Raw genomic sequence first — 17,792 nt, forward strand, 5'->3', positions numbered from 1 at the left:
CTGATATCTGCAGGATCAGAAGAGAAAGCGCTGGAGCTGCTCAAGCTGATAGACTCCACTTTATGTAAATGAAATCTGTGAGAGAGATTAACAAAATCTGAGGTGAGATAATAAATGTGCAGCGTAATTAAATGGAGGATTTGTGTCTTCTGTCCTGCGAGCTTCTCTAACAGATGGGGGGTGCCCAGTGTGGGAAAGGAGAGAGGGAAGGCTCCAGGTTCTGGACAATATCCCTGTTTTCCTGAGCACTGGTCTGGAGAGTCAGTCCTGGGAGAAGCTGAGGGAGCTGGGGTGGGGCTCAGGCTGGAGCAAAGGAGCTCAGGGGGGACCTTGTGGCTCTGCACAACTCCCTGACAGGAGGGGGCAGCCGGGGGGGATTTGGGATCTTCTCCCAGGGATCAGGGACAGGAGGAGAGGGAACGGCCTCAGGCTGGGCCAGGGGAGGCTCAGGGTGGACAGCAGCAGGAATTTCCTCATGGAAAGGGTTGGTCAGGCCTTGGCAGGGGCTGCCCAGGGAGGTTTGGAGTGCCCATCCCTGGAGGTGTCCAAGGCAGGCCTGGAGGTGGCACTCAGAGCTCTGGGCTGGTGACAAGGTGGGGATCGGGCACAGCTTGGACTCGACGATCCCGGAGGGCTTTTCCAGCCTCAGGAATTCTGGGATTCTGTCAAAGTGTGTGTCAAAGCCCAAAGAATTAATCTTTGAGGACTAGGAAGTTTTAGCCCTCATTTTTGGCAATAAGGGACATTGAGGCAAACCTTTACCAGATCTCCCAGCCGAACTGGTGACACGAGGTGAGCAATGTTGAGGGGGGACCTGGGTGTCCCTAACCCAGTTCCCTGCTCCAGGAGGACACTCTGGCACATTCCCACGCCGCTGGAGAATGCAGGAGTCCTGAGAGCAGCCCCTCCCTGTGCCCAAACCTCTCCTATCAGCCTGCTGCTATAAATCCACCAGCACGGTGAGGAACAGCTGTGCCAGGCACAGTGTGAGGGAACAGCACCAAACTCTGCCCTTTCTCCTGCCTCTCAAGCACACCCTGAGGTGAAACCCTAATTCCACTTGAACATCCTGCTCTCCATTTCCATACCTTTGGCTTATCTGAGAACTACTCCTCTCTGCTGGCAGCAGGAAATCCAACATATGTAAAGTACGGGTGGATGAGATCAATGGTATGTACGTGAATATATCCAATTCCAATCCAATTTTATCCTCCCAACCTAACACGAGTTCTGTTCTCGCTGAGCTCGTTCCAAGAGCTCTGTTTGTGCTGGAACAACACCCCTCGGAGCACTCTGCCGTAAGCAGCCCTCGGGAGAGGAGAAAGCTCCCAAGGGATAATGGAACAGACAGCGTGGAGTAGATTACAGCTCTAATGTTTGATCCAAAGGCACACTCCTTGTCCAGGGACTGTTCAGCTCCAGGAAGCTCCCAGTATTGTTGAGGCAGTGTGAGCTGTGGAATCACTGTAATGACTCTGAGTGGGAAGGAGATGGGAAATAACACATTCCATTAGGCTGGGAGTGAGAGCAGCCTGGGCTGCAGGAGCTCAGTCTGCAGAGGGGTGATATCCATGGAAGAGCTGGCATGGGAATCACCCGAGGAGCTGTGGCACATTTACACCAGTGTGCAGAGGCTTGTTTGCTTCAGAGGGTACCTCTTGCCTTGTTACTTCAGAGATACCCAAACCTTTACTCCAGGTTTGATTCTGCTTCATGAAAACAAGGATAATTCCCCCTTGAGGGGCAAACTGCTCCCAAACCCCCTCCAAAAGCTCCAGCGTGGGTCAGAGCTGTCCCTCCAGTGTGCCCTGTTCCCAGCTCCTTCATTTCTGTCATTTTCCAGGCCGACAGCTCCCCTGTGCCACCCAGGAAGGAAAGTTTCCCAGTGATGGCAAGAAAGTGAACATGAGCCTCTTGGATTTGCTTCCTGGACCCTTTCCCACTGGGGTGGTGGTGGGGCTGACGCTGTGGAAAATTCCAGAGGGAGATCCAGTGTGGGACTCTGCAGGGAGATCTGGGAGATCTCCCTCTGCTCTTATGGACCCAGATAAGCTGCAGAAGCAGGGGCCGGCTTTGACCCTGGCCATGGATTCTTCCAGTGGCTCTTCCCAGTTGTCCCAGCTATAAAGGAGCTCGGGATGTAAGGGCAGGTTGTGACAGAGACCACAGGAACCCCTGTCCTGTCCTGCAGCACCAACTGTGTTGTCCAAACACGCAGCAAAGTACACCTTCAGCTTTTGGGAGTAAATTCCTTCCACCCTTAGGGGCCTGAGCAGGAGAAGCAGAAACTTTTCCACTGGAAAGAGAGGAGAGACCCCAAGTAGCCCCCTCACCCAGGCTGTCAGGGCTCTGGCTCTGGATAAGAAGGAAGTGGTCTCCAGGTTTCAGGATAGATCCATTTTCCCCCTGCCCTGGAAGGTGCATTGGCAGCCAGCAGCACCCAGCTCACACCTGCAGGCAGGTAGGAAGAATCTGCTGCTCCAGAAACCAAACAAGAATTTCCTGGTGGGATGAGCAGCCCAACCGTTGGGGGAAAGAGGCAGGGAAAGAGGAAGGAAGGGAGTGGAATCACCTCTGACTTCCTAAGGTACTGAGCAGGCCCAGGACGGGCGGGCAGATGGGGGCTCTTGGGTCACACCTGGGAGTGACAGGGTGACAAACGGGCACAGTCGGCTCCAAGAAAGCCCCGACACCTCTCCCGGTGCCATGTGCAGGGCTGTCAGCCAAAAGCCACGGATGAGGAGGTGGGTGGGGACGTGGGGTTTCAGCAGCCCATCAGTCAGCGGTGGAAGGGTTCAGCTGCGGGGTTTGGGGTGCAGCCATTCCCTGCTCCGGCACGGATCCATTCCCAGGGCTCTGCTCACACCAGTCCTGTCCCCACACTGCCAGAGCCGGAGCAGCCGGCGTGGCGCGTCTGCTCCTCTGGCATCTGAGCCACTGCCAGCAGCTCTGAGGCAGCTTCTGGGCTCACAGGGAAAGTGGAGGCTGTCCCTCCGTGCTGTCCCAGCTTCCCACAGCCAGCTCCGGGTGTTTCCAGCCAAGAAATGCTTTTTTCTGAGCCCATCTGCAGCCTCGGCACCGCTTGGTGCTCCCAAAGCCACGAGGATGATGATGAAGGGGCTGCAAAAATAGAAAATCCACTGTCACATTCAGCCTTGGCACTGTGGGCAGGGAATGGGAACAAAGATTGCCCATGGGGATACAGGGTCTGACACGTCTGCTCCTGCTGCCTTCCCTGTGGAGTCCAGATGCCTTCCAGGGAAGGCAGGGATTCTCCCACAGGGAGGAAGGGAAGGGGGTCATGGATTTCTCTCCACAAAGAAGAAGCACCTGATCCTGCTGAGCTTTGGTGCTGCCAACCTCCTTCTGAGAAGGAATCACAGCTTTTCCCCCATCCTCCTGTTGTCCAGCACCAATCCCATGTCCTCCTCTCCAGAGATTGTGCAATGAGGTTGCTGGGCCTGGGGTAATTTCCCTGACTGACAGAATCACCAGTTGAAAGGATGAGTTTGGGCTTTTTTTGCTGTTTTCTCCAGAGCAAGGTGAGTTCATGCAATTCCTGGGTTTGCATCAGCTCAGCCAGCACGCATCTGCATGTCCAGGCAGAGCTTCTGCAAAGTGAGAGCTGTGAGCTCACAGGATCCGTGTGATGGGAGCAAATTGGAATTTTTTATTTACATTAGACCCCTTTCCACATCATGAGCTGGCAGTGGAGCACAGAGGAGGCTCAGCTTAGCGCATTCACACTTCCCAGCACAGCTGAGTTCGCTCTTTTAATGGGCTCCCTGGCCTCTGCTGATGAGGTATTTGCTGTTGCCAACCAGACAAACGAATCTCAGCATCTTGTTGCTGCTTTCTTGGATAAATTGGGAAGAGTGAGGTGAGCTTTAGGGACCAGATAAGGAAGAGGGTTCCTGAAAGAAGGATTAGTGACAAGACAGGAGGATATATCCTCAAGCTGTGCCAGGGGAGGGTCAGGACATCAGGAGGAATTTCTCCATGGAAAGAGTTGTTAACATTGCAAGGAGCTGCTCAGGGAGGTTTGGAGTCCCCATCCCCGGAGGTGTCCAAGGAAGACAGGACGTGGCACTGGGCTGCTGACAAGGTGGGGATGGGTCACAGGTTGGACTCGATGGCCTTGGAGGTATTCCCCACCCTCACTGGCTCTGGGATTCTGTGATGGATGTCAGGAAGGCACAGCTCAGCTCTTTCAGCCTTGTGCTCCTCCAGAGCCTCCCTCTCCCCACAGGTGCCATTCCCGAGGGACCACGGCGTGTCCCCACTCCGCTGCCACACATCCATCACCAAACCCGTGACACGCAGCCGGCCCCCAGCACCCTCAGCACCGCTGTTCCATTACCTTTAATTAAATTCCAACATTACGCCACCGTATTTCAACCACTTTCATCACTTTCTTCAGCGGCGGGGGCAGGAAAAAGCAATTACTGTTCATCACAGCCGTGCCAAAATAAATTTACAAGTCAAGGCTTGGGTTTGCTGTTTTAGGTGTGGGGTGTGGAGAGACCCCTCTTCCCAGGAAATACTTCATGGATCTGGATCCTGGTCCTGCCTGAGGTTCTGGCAGAGCTCAGCAACTGGGCAGCAATGAGGGAAACGCGTGTGGGGGTGGCAGGTGGCTGGGAAAGGGAAGTTTTTTGGGAGAACGGCCCTAAATGTGTCAGAACATCGGGGAGAGCGAGGCGGACGCTGCTCGAGGAGCAGCCCACGCAGCGATGGAGGACAACCCACCATCAACACCGGCTCGCCCTGCAGCTGAGGCAGCTTTCACCTCTTGCTTTCCCCATTTCTCCCCCTTTTCCCTGGTCCTGAGGGATCAGCGCGGGGCGGGAGCGGCTGCTCCCTCAGGACACGGCGGGACAGGGCACCCTCACCTCCCTTGACCTTCTCAACATGGCGCCCGCCCCCGCGCCCTTTCCCCATACGACCCGTGCCCTTCCCAACATGGCGGCGCCAGGGGCGCGCCGGGCCCCTCCCAAGATGGCGGCGTCGCTTCCCGCCCGCGGGGCGCTTCCGGCGGGGCCTGGCGCGGCCATGGCGGAGCTGACGGACGCGGAGCTCCGCAAGGAGCTGCTGGCGCTCGGCTACCGCCCGGGGCCCATCACCGCCACCACCCGCAAGGTCTACATCAAGAAGCTGGGCTGCCTGCGGGCCGAGGTGGCGGCGGCCCGGCGCAGCGGCCGCACCGCGCCGCCCAGCCCGGGCCGCTCCTCCGCAGGGCCGCCGCAGGCCTCGCCCTCGCGGCAGCGCTCCGGCTTCACCCGCGGCACCGGCGGGGCCGCCCTTGAGAGTGAGGAGGAAGAGGAGGAGGAGGAGGAAGAGGAAGTGGGGCGGCCGCCCGCGTCCCGCTGGGGGACGTCCGGGGAGAGCGGCGGGCAGACCTGGGGGGACCCCCGGGGGTCCCCGCCGGGCCGGGGCGGAGGCGTCAGGGCTGAGGGCGGCCTGTCCCGAGACAGCCTCGGCAGGTTGAGCCCCTCGGAGCAGTGGGGGACGACTGTGGAGAGAGGTGGGGGTGCGTTGGGGGCGTCCCTGTCTGGGCACGGGGGGTTCAGTTCCCCCTCGCAGTGGGACACGTCCATAGAGAGGAGCGGGGGCCTTGGGGGCCTTGGGGTGGACAGGGCCGCGGGGCCGAGCTCTGCGCCCCACTGGGAGACATCTGCAGAGAGCGGCCGGGGGCTCAGCCAGGGGCTGGGGGCCACCCTGGATGGGTTTCGGGGCTCCTCACTGCAGTGGGGCGCCTCAGAGAGGAGTGGGGGGCTCAGCAGTGGCCTCAGACCAACCCTGGACAGGTTTCGGGGGTCAAACTCCGCATCCCAGTGGAGCCCCTCAGCAGAGAGGAGTGGGGGACTCGGCAGCCGGGCTGGCTCGGGGTTGGATGGGGCTGGGGGGCTGAGCTCCACACCCTACTGGAGCTCCTCGGCAGGCTCCAAACCCCTTCCCAGCGAGGAGCAGTCCAGGAGCCATTGGGGGACATCAGGAGGGGCAGTTGGGGTGCAGAGCGCCCGGGCTGCCTGGGACACAGCGGGGGAGAGAAGGGGGCTCTCCTCCAGCAGCTGGTGGAGACGGGAGAGCGAGGTGACTCCCAGCACCCAGTGGGGCTCCTCAGCGGCTCCCGGGAGGTTCAGCAGCCTTTTCAGGAGAGGGAAGGAGGAACTGGCTGCCAGCGTTGGGAAGGAGGTGGAGCGGGATGCCAGCAGCCGGGCTGGGGGGCTGATCCGGCGCTTCCCGTGGCGGGCAGCCAGCGATGGGGGGCACGGAGTGACGCCACGCACGGCCCTGCTGCGCTCAGCCCCGAGGCAGCAGCCGGAGGGGAAGGGGAAAGGCCTGGAGTATTACCTGTCCCAGTTCCTCTGCCTCGCCAGCTTGGTGCTGCTGCTGATTTTTCTGGGCATCCTCGTGGTGAAGATGGTTGGGTCAGGCTGGCTGGACAGGAGAGAGGAGAGCTGTACGTGCACTGGTTTAATTCTGATTTAAATTTCATTCCTCACCTTTCTTCCTGCTTTCCCTTTATTGCTTCCAGCGCCATCACATTTATCATCCTCGTTGCCATAATCTGACATCTCTGCTTCTGTCCCTCTTCCCATCTCCCCTTTCCCGTGGGAAGCCTTGTTAGTCATGGAAAGCAAATCGAAAGTTGGCTTTTTCCGAACGAGTTTGGCCTTCAGTCCCTCAGAACTGCAGGGTTTATGTGGCATGCCATTCCTGCTAGGCCAAGGATGGATTTTATGGATGCCTGCTGGGCCAAGGATGGATTTTATGATGTGACACAATGTCTGTGTAGTACCTGGAGTGTGTTTTTGATGTTCCCTCTGCCAGCACGGCCCTTCCCAGCCTTTATTCAGTCCAAGGGGGAAGTGCAGCAGATCAGTTCAGCGCTTCAGGTGTGGCAGAGTGTGTCTGTCTCTTCCATGAGAAATGAAAAGGGTTTCCCCAGCAGCTGGTTTTTAAAGCAGAGTTCCCCAGCTGGAGCAGCTGGAAATTGGGACATTTCAGGCTTTGAGCTGAACAAAGAAGGGTTTGGGGGCTGTTTTGGGAAGGTGCTGGTACTGAGCCTGGGCACACTGTGCCCTTGGCGTGGGCTGGGAAAGCTGCTGCATTCCCAAAGCCAGGATGAAACTGCCCAGTGTCACTGGATTTCAGCTGCGACTGGAGTTCTGGAGGCAGGAATGTTGCTCAGGATTGTGCCGGCCCTGTGGCAGCTCTGGGAGGCTCTGCAGGTGCAGGGAGCTGTTCAAGCCCTGCAGAGCCTAGAGCTCCAGCTGCACTCAGCCCTCCAGGAGGGTTCATTTCCCTCCCTGGCTGTGCTGGGACATTTCAGGTGATGCTGGTGGGCAGCTGGAGGCAGCACTGGAGTGTAAAGATCAGTGTGAAGCTTCTCAAACAGGAGCTGTCAAAACATCCAGCCCCAGTTTCCACTCCCCAGCTGAATACATTCATCACCTGCATCATTTGTGTGTTTTTCCTCAGGGCTGCTCCCAAAGCAGCTCCTGGAGGGGCCGTTTGCATCTCAAGGTGCTGCCAGGGGGAGATTAACAACAGCAGAACCAGGCTTTAAGTCGAGCCTGCTTTTAAAAAGATAAATATTTTCTTGATGAAAGCTCTTGTTTGCAGCCAGCTAACTCAGCCTCTTCTCTCTCCTAGTTAATCTCTTGCCTGTGGATTGTGACAAAAGCACGGATGATGTAAGCATTTATTTATTTATCTTCAATCTTGTGAGCTCTCACAGAACAGTGATTATTCCAGGTATTCTATTCCACCCATAACAGTATCACTGTAAAATGATCAGTTCTATCGTTTTACAGAAAAATTGGGACTTGATGAGTTGGAATTAATGGGCCAGATTAAGTTAGGAGTGTGTGTGAGACTCTGAAAGATAAAAATTTAAATTCCCAATTATGTGAATCAATTTCTTTTTAACAGTTGTACCAGAGGTGGTATTGGTTTGCAATAAAGCTGTTTTCAGCTTTAACAGTACAAGATTTAATCCAGCTAATTCCCTGAGCCCCACCATGGCTGCATAGCCCTGCTCCCTCTGTGAGGATGGATTATTGGGAAACCTGGGGCTGCCCCATCCCTGGAAGTGCCCAAGGCCAGGTTGGACTTGCTTGGAGCAACCTGGGATAGGGGAAAGCGTTAGGAGTGGAACTGGGTGAGCTTTAAGGTCCCTTCCAACCCAAACATTCCGTGATTAGGAGGGAGAAGGTTTCATGTTGGATTCTGAGTTCTGGTGTCCTGGGATGTTCTAGAGGTGATGGATCCATCCATGGTGGGTCTGAGGCTGGTGCTGCAGGCTGGGCTGGGGGTTGGTGGCACTTTATAAAATCCCAGACTGGTTTGGGTTGGAAGGGACCTTAAAACTCAACCAGTTCCTCTGGGCAGGGACTTGCAGAGGATGCACGGGGTCACTTGTGCCTGGAATGTTCCTTTGCTCGGGTGATTTGGTTGGAGCTGGTGGTGCAGGACCGAGCCAGACTCCAGTGCTGTGGTTCTGGCTGGCGTCTGGGCCTGCAATCCCAGTGTCCCCTGCCACTGTTGATCTGTGTCCCTGTGTGTGCCCTGCAGTTCTGCCAGGCCAAGCAGAAGGACGTGACCATGGCTGTGCTGCACGAGCTCTACAGTTACCTGTCCGTGCAGGCAGGTGAGTGCTGCTGCATCCCCACCCCTGCTGCCTCTCCCAGCTCCTGCTCGCTTCTGTCCCACTCTGGGCTGCTTTGTGGAACAGGCAGTTCCCTTTTGGGAGCTCTGAGGCAGGCAGGGAATAGAGAACAGGGAAAGGGGGGTTTATTTTTACTCTGAGTGGTGCTTGGCTAATGCACTCCCATCACCCTGCCTGGGTGAGTGGGCTTTGTTTGTACTTGATGTGTTGGGAATCTGAGGTAAGATTGGTTGGGTTTGTTATTTATTCTTTTCTTACCAGCAGCTTGAAATTGTCCTCAAGACAGAGCCAGGAAGTGTAAACTGATGCGTTCTTACACATAAAGTGACCTAAGAAATTGTCATTTCTGCTGAAATGTGGGAGCTGATGTGTGAGTGCCTCTCCCTTTCCTCAGCACAGAGTGGTTTAGGCTCTCTGAGCTGAGGAGCTGACCCAGCACAGTCCCTACTCCAGGAGTAAATCCAGCTCATCACTGGTATTTTGGGATGGAGGAGGCTGCTAGAAATCCACTGTATGAGTAGGGACTTGTTCAGCAAGATTCACAGCAGTGGTAATCAGTAAAAGGGTTTCAGTTCCATTTTCTGCATTTTGGACCTCGAGGCTGAAGCCTTTGGATACTGAAGCTGCACAGAACTAAATCTTTTCAAATCTGACTTTGGATTTCCACCAGATTTACTTAGCACATTTGTTTAGTCAACTTGGTGAGGCAAGATCTAGAGGATTTAGTGCCTTGCCAGCATTTCTCTGCCTGGGTTAGAGGCAGAGCTGTGATTTCAGCTCCTTGGAGGCATTTTGAACACTGATCATTAGCTCCACACCTGATACCTGGTGGCAGCTGTGCTTCTGTGCTCTGCAAGGGGCAGGAGCAATACTTTCCCCCTCATTGTGTGTTCAGCAGCTCTGAAGTGTCGGGTTTGATTGCCCTTATCCAGCAGCAGCTCTGAAGTGAGAGGTTTGATTGCCCTTATCCAACCTCCATGCAGTGGCTGAGCATTTTATTAATAGTCATAATCTGATCTGCCTGCAATATAAATCTCAGCCTGGAATCATTTTGCTCAGGGCTGGGGCTGATTGGAAAGGAGAGCATTTGTTGGTGTACATTCAGGGCTTGGTTCTGAGCTGTTCAAGGGCTTTTTTACCAACATGATTTCTCTGTTTGACTTTTCTTACCAGGTAATTTTGAATGTGGAAACCCCGAGAACCTAAAAAGCAAATGCATTTGGGTTAGTGAGGTGAAGGAACACGTGCTGGTGAGTGGGCTCTGAGCAGCTTTGTTATAACCCAGTGCTTAGTCTCTTAAAAAGCAATAAATAATAGACACTGAAACAATTTACCATCCATTTTACTTCCTCATCCTGCTTTGATTCTCTCCCATATCTCTCACTTCCCCTTTGGCCAGTCCTGTTCTCAGCAGTTCTTTTGAAAATCATTTTCTCCTCCATCTCTGATTCACCCCCTGTAAATCTTAATGGTTTGTTGTTTCACTGGAGCCATCAGTCTTGCGAAACCAGAAATTTCCCTGAATTGAGGGCTGGGCAGAAGAAGGATTTTTCTCTGCTGCAGAGTGTCAGGAGACAGACTGCTCTGATCCAGCATTCCATTTCTTTGCTGGTAACCTGTCAGTAAGATTATGTTGTATTTAGTGGTTAGCCCTAACAGTCTGGGATGGTGTTATTTCACAGAGTGCTTCATGCATCATCTCCCCAGTCAGAAGACTTAGGCCAGGCAGACCTTCAGGCTTAGTTCTCCTCCCTCCAGTTTGCAGAATCCCGATAAGAATTAACCTGGGGACAGACCCTATGGAATGAGTTCTCCCACTGCTGTAATGAAATGATGTTGGGCAGTATTTTAAATGAGTGGAGGACTAATCTTCTTATGGCTTCCTTTGCACAGAATGTAACTGGCAGTTCCTCACAGAAGTTTGAAGCTGCCCTGCACTGGATACTGAACAGCAACAAGGATTTGGGAATTAGGTGAGCAGAAACCCTCTGTGTCAAAGTTGGGGATCTGCTGATACTGAACAGCAGCAAGGATTTGGGACCTGGGTGAGCAGGAGCCCACTGTGTCAAAGTTGGGGGTCTGGGTGTTGGCTGGGGTGGAATTTGACAAGGTCAGTGGTGCCCTTTACCTCTCAGAGCTCGCTGGGCAAACTTCCAAAGGAAAAGTACAGCTCTGCAGCAAGATGGGAACTGAGCTCCCTCCAGGAGTCTGATTCCCAGCCCTGGCTGTGGGATGCCGTGTCCAGGGATGTGCTGCAGATGAGGTGGAAGTGGGAGGTCAGGGCTGCTTGTGGCCATCAGTGGTTGTGTTGTGCCTCCTGTGGGGTGGTCCTGGTGTCCTGCCCAGGGTCCTGTGCCTATAGCTCTTCTTAAACTTGGCCACGTGGTCACTTTTCCCAGGATAACCTCTCTCCAGTACATTTGTGCGTGAGTGGAGCTGCATCCGTGGACCAGAGGGTTCACTGGCCAGCAAAGCCCTCTGTGCAGTGGGGGGTGTCAGCCACGCTTTGGGACCCTCTGGAGCAAGTCCCGAGGAGGAGGAGAGGGAAGGGGATGCTGAATGATACCTTTAGTGTCAGTTGTGTCTCCGGCAGAGCACCCAGTGCACACTAAATCCCGGAATTACTGAGGCTGGAAAATCCCTCCGGGATCACCAAGTCCAGCCTGTGACCGATCCCCACCTGGACAACCAGCCCAGAGCCTTGAGTGCCACATCCAAGTGAGCACTTCCAGGGCTGGGAACCCCACCACCTCCCTTGGCAGCCCCTTCCAATGCCCGACCACCCTTTCCATGGAGAAATTCCTCCTGACTGGATGGTCTGACAGTGGGATGTGGTCACTGAGGGGGCGTTTCTCAGCCAACAGGCTCCATCCATGAGAAATGGCAGCAGTACTGGGTTTTCAGGGAAAAACCACAACATGCAGTCCATAACCTAAGGAAAGAGTGCTACCCAGAGTCAGCAGCCATCATCACCTTCCTCTGGGAAGCGTGGGCTGCCTCCAGTCTGTGCTAATTCCAAAGCCTTAACAGTTGTTTGCATTTTCACGTTGCTAAATGTGTCTCTGATTAAGTGAATTGCAGCAGTCGTGGTGCTGGGGTTGGTGGGCAAGGCTTGTAGGAATTCCCACTGCTCCATTTGCTCTTAAATATTCCTGCAGCTGCTGCAATGATCCACGGATCAGACAGCATCTGTTGCTTTGATTGCTGGGCCGTGCAAATTCCCAGGACACGGCTTTCTTAGGGGCAGGGCTGGATTTGTAGGTGGGCTGGGATGCAGAGTTTTCAAATTCTGTATTTTTATACTCCAGCACATTTCCAGTCAGAAGCTGTGGGATACAATATCCTCCCACTTTTTATTTTCTTAATTAGCAGCTCTGCTGGCTGGTCCCCAAACAGCTCCGCTTCCCCGGAGCCGGCGTGGCAGCATCCCCAAAACCCTGCCCCTGGCATTTTTAGCTACATGAGATGATTTTTTTAGTTGCTAGTCTGAGATGCAGGACTGAAAATGAGCTTTGCACTGGGTGATTCTGCTGCATGTTTTAAGTATTTCCGTGGAATTTGGATTGTAAATAAGACGAGGGTTGGGAAACAACCGTGTGTCTGCAGCCCCTGCAGAGCCCGGGACCAGGGCGAGCTCTCAGCAGTTCGTGAGCCGAGCACCTGTAAATTGAGCAAACCTCATTGTTTGATGGGCTGTTCAGTGCAGACAGAATTAGGAGCTTAAAAATACACAATCCCCTTTGCTCCAGTGCCCCTGGATGTGCTGGCTGTCCCTTGGATCCCTCAATGCCTGTGAGCTCTGGGAATGGCTCAGTGTGGAGAGAGCCTGGGCTTGGGAGCAGCAGTGCTGCAGCTGGGGGGCTGAGGGCTCTGAAGGGCTCTGTGCTGATGCTCTGTCACTCTTTGAGCTGCTCCTGCTCCCAGCCTGGGTGCCCCAGCTCTCACTGCCGGTGCTGAGCAGTGGCTTTGACTCAGGGAACATTTCCATCTCCGTGCTGGGAGGTGGGAATCCAATTCCGGGTTTAATCTTGTGCACGCTGAGAGGGGCTGTGCAGGGACACTCAGTGTGCCAGTGGGAGCTGCAGCCCTGCTGCCTTCCTGAAGCCACATCCATCCCTGGCTAAGCAGCCAGCCCCAAAATGTTCTGGCAGGAGGCTCTGCCTGGGTGTGGGGCATTTCCTGGGAGCCACGCAGGAGCTGCTGCATCCGCAGTCTGGTTGTTCTCCTGGCCTTGATTAAAGACTGCAGTTGGAGCCTGCTCTCTTCAGTGAGATTTTCTGCCTCTTCCCATCAGGTTGAAAGGCAAGGACCTGTCAGAGCTGGTTTCCAGCGTGGAGGAAGTGTTCTGCCTGGAATCTGCCCACCCCCAGATGGGGCTGGGCTGCCGCTTCCGCCGGGCTGTGGTCACGGCCATCACGAACCTGTTCCTGTTCTTCTGGGGTGAGTGGCTCTCGGGGCTCAGCTGCAGGGCTGAAGCCCTGTGATCACACATTCCTCAGCCACAGGAAATGCCTGACAGAGGTGAAATAAATCTGCTGATGAGTTAATGTCTAATTAACCTTTGTTCTGGCAGCACAGGAGACCCACAGCCTTCCTCTTGTGCTGTGAGTGCTTAAAAGTTGCTTTAAATCAGGCAGCTGATGAGCTCTCTGGGTATTCCTCAAGTACCCATTATTATGGGCTGCAAAATAAGTGTGTTAACTTTCCTAAAGGAGTCAGTTTTTCTTTTTTTCTTGCTCCAAGCTCCCAAGTCCTCCAGCCTCGTTAATAATGACTTGTAGCATTTCAGGGTTGGAGGTTTTATTGGAATAGTCTGTCATGCCTCAGCTGAGACAGGGGTTTTACCCAGCGAGGTGATAACGAGAGCTGTGTGACTGCAGGAGTTTCTAATCCAGCCTGATAGGGAGGGGGTGACAGGGGACAGTTCCTGTTTATTGCAGACACTGAAGTCCTACTCGGGGCATTGTCAGTGCTAAAGCTTCCATACACATCTTGCATTTTGGGCTGCCACTGGAGCCCCAGGCTTTATTTCCCTATCCAGCAGCTCTCCATGGAGCAGTGAAACATGACAGTCTCCTGGAGTGATCCCTGGGGAGGAGGCCTCTGGCAAAGACTCCTCTGGGATTTGCAGAACCGGAGCCCTGTGGTTGTGCTGAGGTTTCTTTTGTGGGGGCAGCTCTGTGCTGGGGCCTTCCAGCTGCCTCATCCCACATCCACAGCTGCCCTTGTGCTGCAGGAGGGGCAGCACCGAAGGAGTTTTGGGGTGCAGCTGCACTGGGGAGCAAAAGGAATCACTGGGATTCAGTTCCAAGCAGGCCTTGGTCCCAGTGTCAGAACTAAACTTGCATCCAGCAAGTACCCAGCTGTCCGTTCCTGAATTCCCTTTGCTTTTATTCTCCTAGGTCTGATAACCCTCTGGGGGATCCTGATCTACCTCCGGTATCACTGGCGGAAGATGGAGGAGGAGGAACAAGCCATGTATGAAATGGTGAAGAAGATCATAGGTAGGAGCTGTGGGAGTTGAGGGAGCCCTGCTCTGCTCCCCGCAGGGCTGAGCCCTCACTGCTGTGTCCTCCTGTCCTCCAGCTGTTGTCCAGGACCACTACAAGGAATGGGAACGGAATTTGGAGCGTTACCCCTACGTTGGCATCTTCCACGTCCGGGACAGCCTGATCCCACCTCAGAGCAGGTGAGCTGGCTCTGGGCACTCAGGAGGGCCGGGAGCAGCAGGATGGGATTCAGCACAGCTCCAAAATGCATCCCTGGAGCTGCTCTGCAGCTGGAGTCTTTGGCTTGGGAAAGGCTTGGACACAGCTCAGGCTGGGCCTGCACCTGGTGCAGATCAGTGGGACAGCCCCGGGGCTGGCACTTGGTGCGGTGCCACAGGTGCGTTGTCCCTGTTCTGTCCAGCAGTACCTGGGTTTGGTTTGCTTGGACACGGAGCATCAGGTGTCCTCTGCTTCATCTGCTGGGTGTCTGGTGCTGTCCCCTTTCCCAGCCACCCTGCCTGGCTCTGCAGGCAGCGCTGAGCTCTTCAGAACAATTCCCGTGAGCTGAACAGGGCATTGGGGCTCTCGTACAGGGATTGTGCGTGCCTGGAAAGGGGCCAGTTTGAGCTGTGCAGCTGGGAAGGGAGCTGCAGTGAGGTGGTCGGGTTTGGTGCTTCCTCAGGTCGGGTTTGGTGCTTTCTCAGACAGGAATTGTGCTGGAGGTCGTTGCTCTGTGGGAGGTGGGGCTGAAGGGCTGCTTTGCTCCATCTCTGCAGGGATATTTCTTGTATTTTGGTTAAACAGAGTTGCTTTGTCCTCCTGTGAAGTGTTGAACCTCCTCACTCTATCACACACAGGACTCCTTTTCCTCCAAGGGATGACTGCAGCTGTTTGAGCCATCCCTGGCTGTGAGATGCTCAGAACTGCTGGATCCAAAGCTGGGGTGAACATCAGGGTGTCCCCCTGGCTGAGATCTCTGCGTGCAGGACAGGGGAGGGCGATTTGCTCATCGAGTCCCTTTGCAGCACAAATTGAGGCAGAAATTCAGGGCACTGACAGAGCCTCTCATCTTCCCCCCAGGCAGGATTTGTGTGGCCGTGCCCTGGTCTGAAATCTCTACACCAGGCTTTGTTTGATGCCTTTTCCTGCCTGCACAGGGAGCAGGAGGCAGCCAGATCCACAGACACAGTTGCTGCAGGCAGGGAAGCACAACCAGCTTGGGATTCTCATTTATTTTCTTGCTGTTCCTTGCAGAAAAAAGATGAAGCGGGTGTGGGAGAAAGCCGTGGATTTCCTGGCCTCCAACGAGTCCCGGATCCAGACAGAATCCCACAGGGTGGCAGGGGAGGACATGCTGGTGTGGAGATGGACTCAGCCCTCGTACCTGTCGGACTCGGAGCACTGAGGGGCAGCAGGAGAGGAGCAGCCGTGGGTCTGGGTGTGGACATGGACCCTGTGCAGGGGTCAGGCCCCTCACTGGTTGTGGGAGGAGCAGAGCCTGGCCCAGGGTTGGGGGTTGCACGGCTCTGTTCGCTCTCACTGCTGGAACTCTTCAAACACACACATTCAGGGCAATAATGGCTTGGAAGGAAGATGGGCTTGAGCTGGTGGGAAGCTGGAATTGCACCAAAGCGAGCCTTCCACAGAGATCTGGCTCCCGTGGCAAGCAAACAACAACCTACAAAGAATAAATGCACGCCCCTCTCGAGGGCTGGGGGGCTCTGCCAGAGCCTGGGGGTGCAAAATTCGACCTCAACTCTGCAAAGGCCAACTGATGGCAGAGTCCATCAGGGAATGTGCTGGGAGGTAACATTTCCCATGGAAACATTAGGGTGGCAGTGCAGGCGTGTCTTTGTTAGTGTTTGTTTTTGTCAGTGCAAGGACAGCTTTGCTGTCTTGCTTGCTGCTTCCCAGCGAGGAAAATGTTTTGTGTTGGCTTCATCCATCCAAAACTGGGGAGAGGGGGAATTGGGTGAAGGTGGGCCTGGAGAGAGAGGGGAGCCTGACGTGCCTTGGTGGTTGGGGCTGGGCTGGGGGTGGTGGAGGAGAGTTTGTGACCCTGTTACACTTTTAAGTCTGCAGTCTGTGTGCTTTATTTTTTTTTTGGGGGGGGGAGGAGGGGATTTGGGTGGAAAATAAAGGATATAGGAAGCTTCTAAAGGCGCTTTCCTGTGGCTCCAGCCCAGGACTGCTCCATGGCTGTTCCAGAGCAGCTCTGGCGGGGCTCTGAGGGCTCTGTGTTCATGTTTAAGCTGGGCAGCTGCGGTGTCTGTGTTCGTGTCGGAGCAGGGATGTGCCAGCACTGGGTCTGTCGCTGTTCCTGCAGCCCCCACGGGTCCCAGGAGCAGCCTGGGTCCATCCCAGCCCTGCTGCATCGTATCTCGTGTCTGTAATCTCTTGGTTACTTCAGCTTCTGTTTCTGTCCAGCGAAGGAACATTTGTTCCCAGGAAATGGCACCAGTGTGTGGCAGTTGAGGCTCGGCAGAGGAGCTGCTGTGCTGCTCTCCCCAGGGCTGTGCAGCAGCTCCCGAGGCTGCAGGGCCCAAATCCTTTGCTGGCCTCGGGCAGGAGAAGGTGCAGAGTGAAGCCAGCAGTGATTTGAGCCCTGTAGCCCCTGGATGTTGCTCTCCCTGAGGGCAGCGTGGGGCTGGATGCACGGATTGCTCCTGTCCCAGGCTCTGGGCTGGCTGAGGGCACAGCCCTGCCCTGCCCTGGGCAGGTGATGCCACTCCAGGTGTGTTCCCTGTGCCAGTTTCTGCTCACCTGGCAGAGTCTGCACCTCTCCCCACCTCTCCCCTCGGGCTGCTGGGGACCATGGACACTCCGTATGGATGGAGCAGAGCTCTCCAGGAGCAAAACCAGGAGCTCTTTCCCATTAAATGGGGAATATCCTGCGTGGAGGTGGCTCTTGCCCCACATTTTGGGTGTGGGTGTTTGGGCAGGAGACTGCAGCTCTTCAAGGCAAGGACCAGCCCCTTGCACTGTAATAAACAAGGAATAAAGGCAGCCTTGATTCTTCCAAAATGTGTCAAGATCATCACGGCTGCCAGAGAAATTCTCTCAGACACCGGTGCCTCTGTTCTTAAACCTTTTTAAAACTCTTGGTGGGGTTTGGGTGAGCTTTTTTAACCGTCCAGAAGCGCAGAGTCAGGCATTGCTGTCATCCTTTTGTATTAAACCCGATTTTGTAGAACAAACTTCAATGGCTTGGTGCTGTTTCTATGTTCCATTTAGCTCTGTAAAAAAATCAATATCAAAAATAAATTTATTACCAATAATTAACTACTTTTATTTGTGCTGAGAAATCCCAGACTGTCCCAAGTGCTTTTGCTTGGATCAGGTCGAGTTCCAGCTTCTCCCAAATCCTTGGGCGTGGCAGGAATCGTTCCCTCTGTGTGACTTGTGTGGAAAGAGGTGACTCACGTTTGGTTTGACTCGGCTCATCCTGTGGCTCTGGGTGACAAAGGGGATTTCCAGTGGCTCCGGAAGGGGGTGGCTCCAAGGCTCCGTGGCCAGCAGGAGCTGCCTCCTCTCTGGCTGCAGTTGTTGCTGAAATTTGGGAACAAAGGCTGCGTCTCCTCAGGCCCCGCGTTCCTGGTGGGATGCCTTTGCCCAGGTGAGGTTGCTGA

General features: G+C 54.8%; 1 protein-coding gene across 2 annotated transcripts; it reads left to right on the forward strand.

Moving 5' to 3' along the window:
• Positions 1 to 5,021: 5,021 nt before the first annotated feature.
• LEMD2 (LEM domain nuclear envelope protein 2) lies at positions 5,022 to 17,445 on the forward strand. 2 transcript variants are annotated; one of them, XM_048328386.1, is made up of 9 exons: positions 5,022 to 6,463; positions 7,660 to 7,700; positions 8,581 to 8,656; positions 9,848 to 9,924; positions 10,568 to 10,647; positions 12,969 to 13,114; positions 14,077 to 14,178; positions 14,261 to 14,363; positions 15,418 to 17,445. In XM_048328386.1, the coding sequence occupies exons 1-9, from the start codon at positions 5,053 to 5,055 to the stop codon at positions 15,566 to 15,568; spliced, it is 2,187 nt and encodes a 728-aa protein (XP_048184343.1). In that variant the 5' UTR covers positions 5,022 to 5,052; the 3' UTR covers positions 15,569 to 17,445. The 2 variants fall into 2 exon arrangements, with proteins under 2 accessions (XP_048184343.1, XP_048184344.1); XM_048328387.1 differs by having other exon boundaries at positions 5,024 to 5,524.
• The last annotated feature ends 347 nt before the right edge of the window (positions 17,446 to 17,792 follow it).

Source organism: Corvus hawaiiensis, chromosome 24 (assembly GCF_020740725.1).
Source record: "Corvus hawaiiensis isolate bCorHaw1 chromosome 24, bCorHaw1.pri.cur, whole genome shotgun sequence".
In the NCBI taxonomy this organism is placed as follows: domain Eukaryota; kingdom Metazoa; phylum Chordata; class Aves; order Passeriformes; family Corvidae; genus Corvus; species Corvus hawaiiensis.

What these genes read in the sequence shown, in the direction of transcription:
- LEMD2 (XM_048328386.1), top strand. Translation starts at nt 5,053, where the DNA reads ATGGCGGAGCTGACGGACGCGGAGCTCCGCAAGGAGCTGCTGGCGCTC. An exon ending in GTGACAAAAGCACGGATGAT is followed by an intron (nt 7,701 to 8,580) that starts GTAAGCATTTAT and finishes TGTGCCCTGCAG; the next exon opens with TTCTGCCAGGCCAAGCAGAA. An exon ending in CCTGTTCCTGTTCTTCTGGG is followed by an intron (nt 13,115 to 14,076) that starts GTGAGTGGCTCT and finishes TTATTCTCCTAG; the next exon opens with GTCTGATAACCCTCTGGGGG.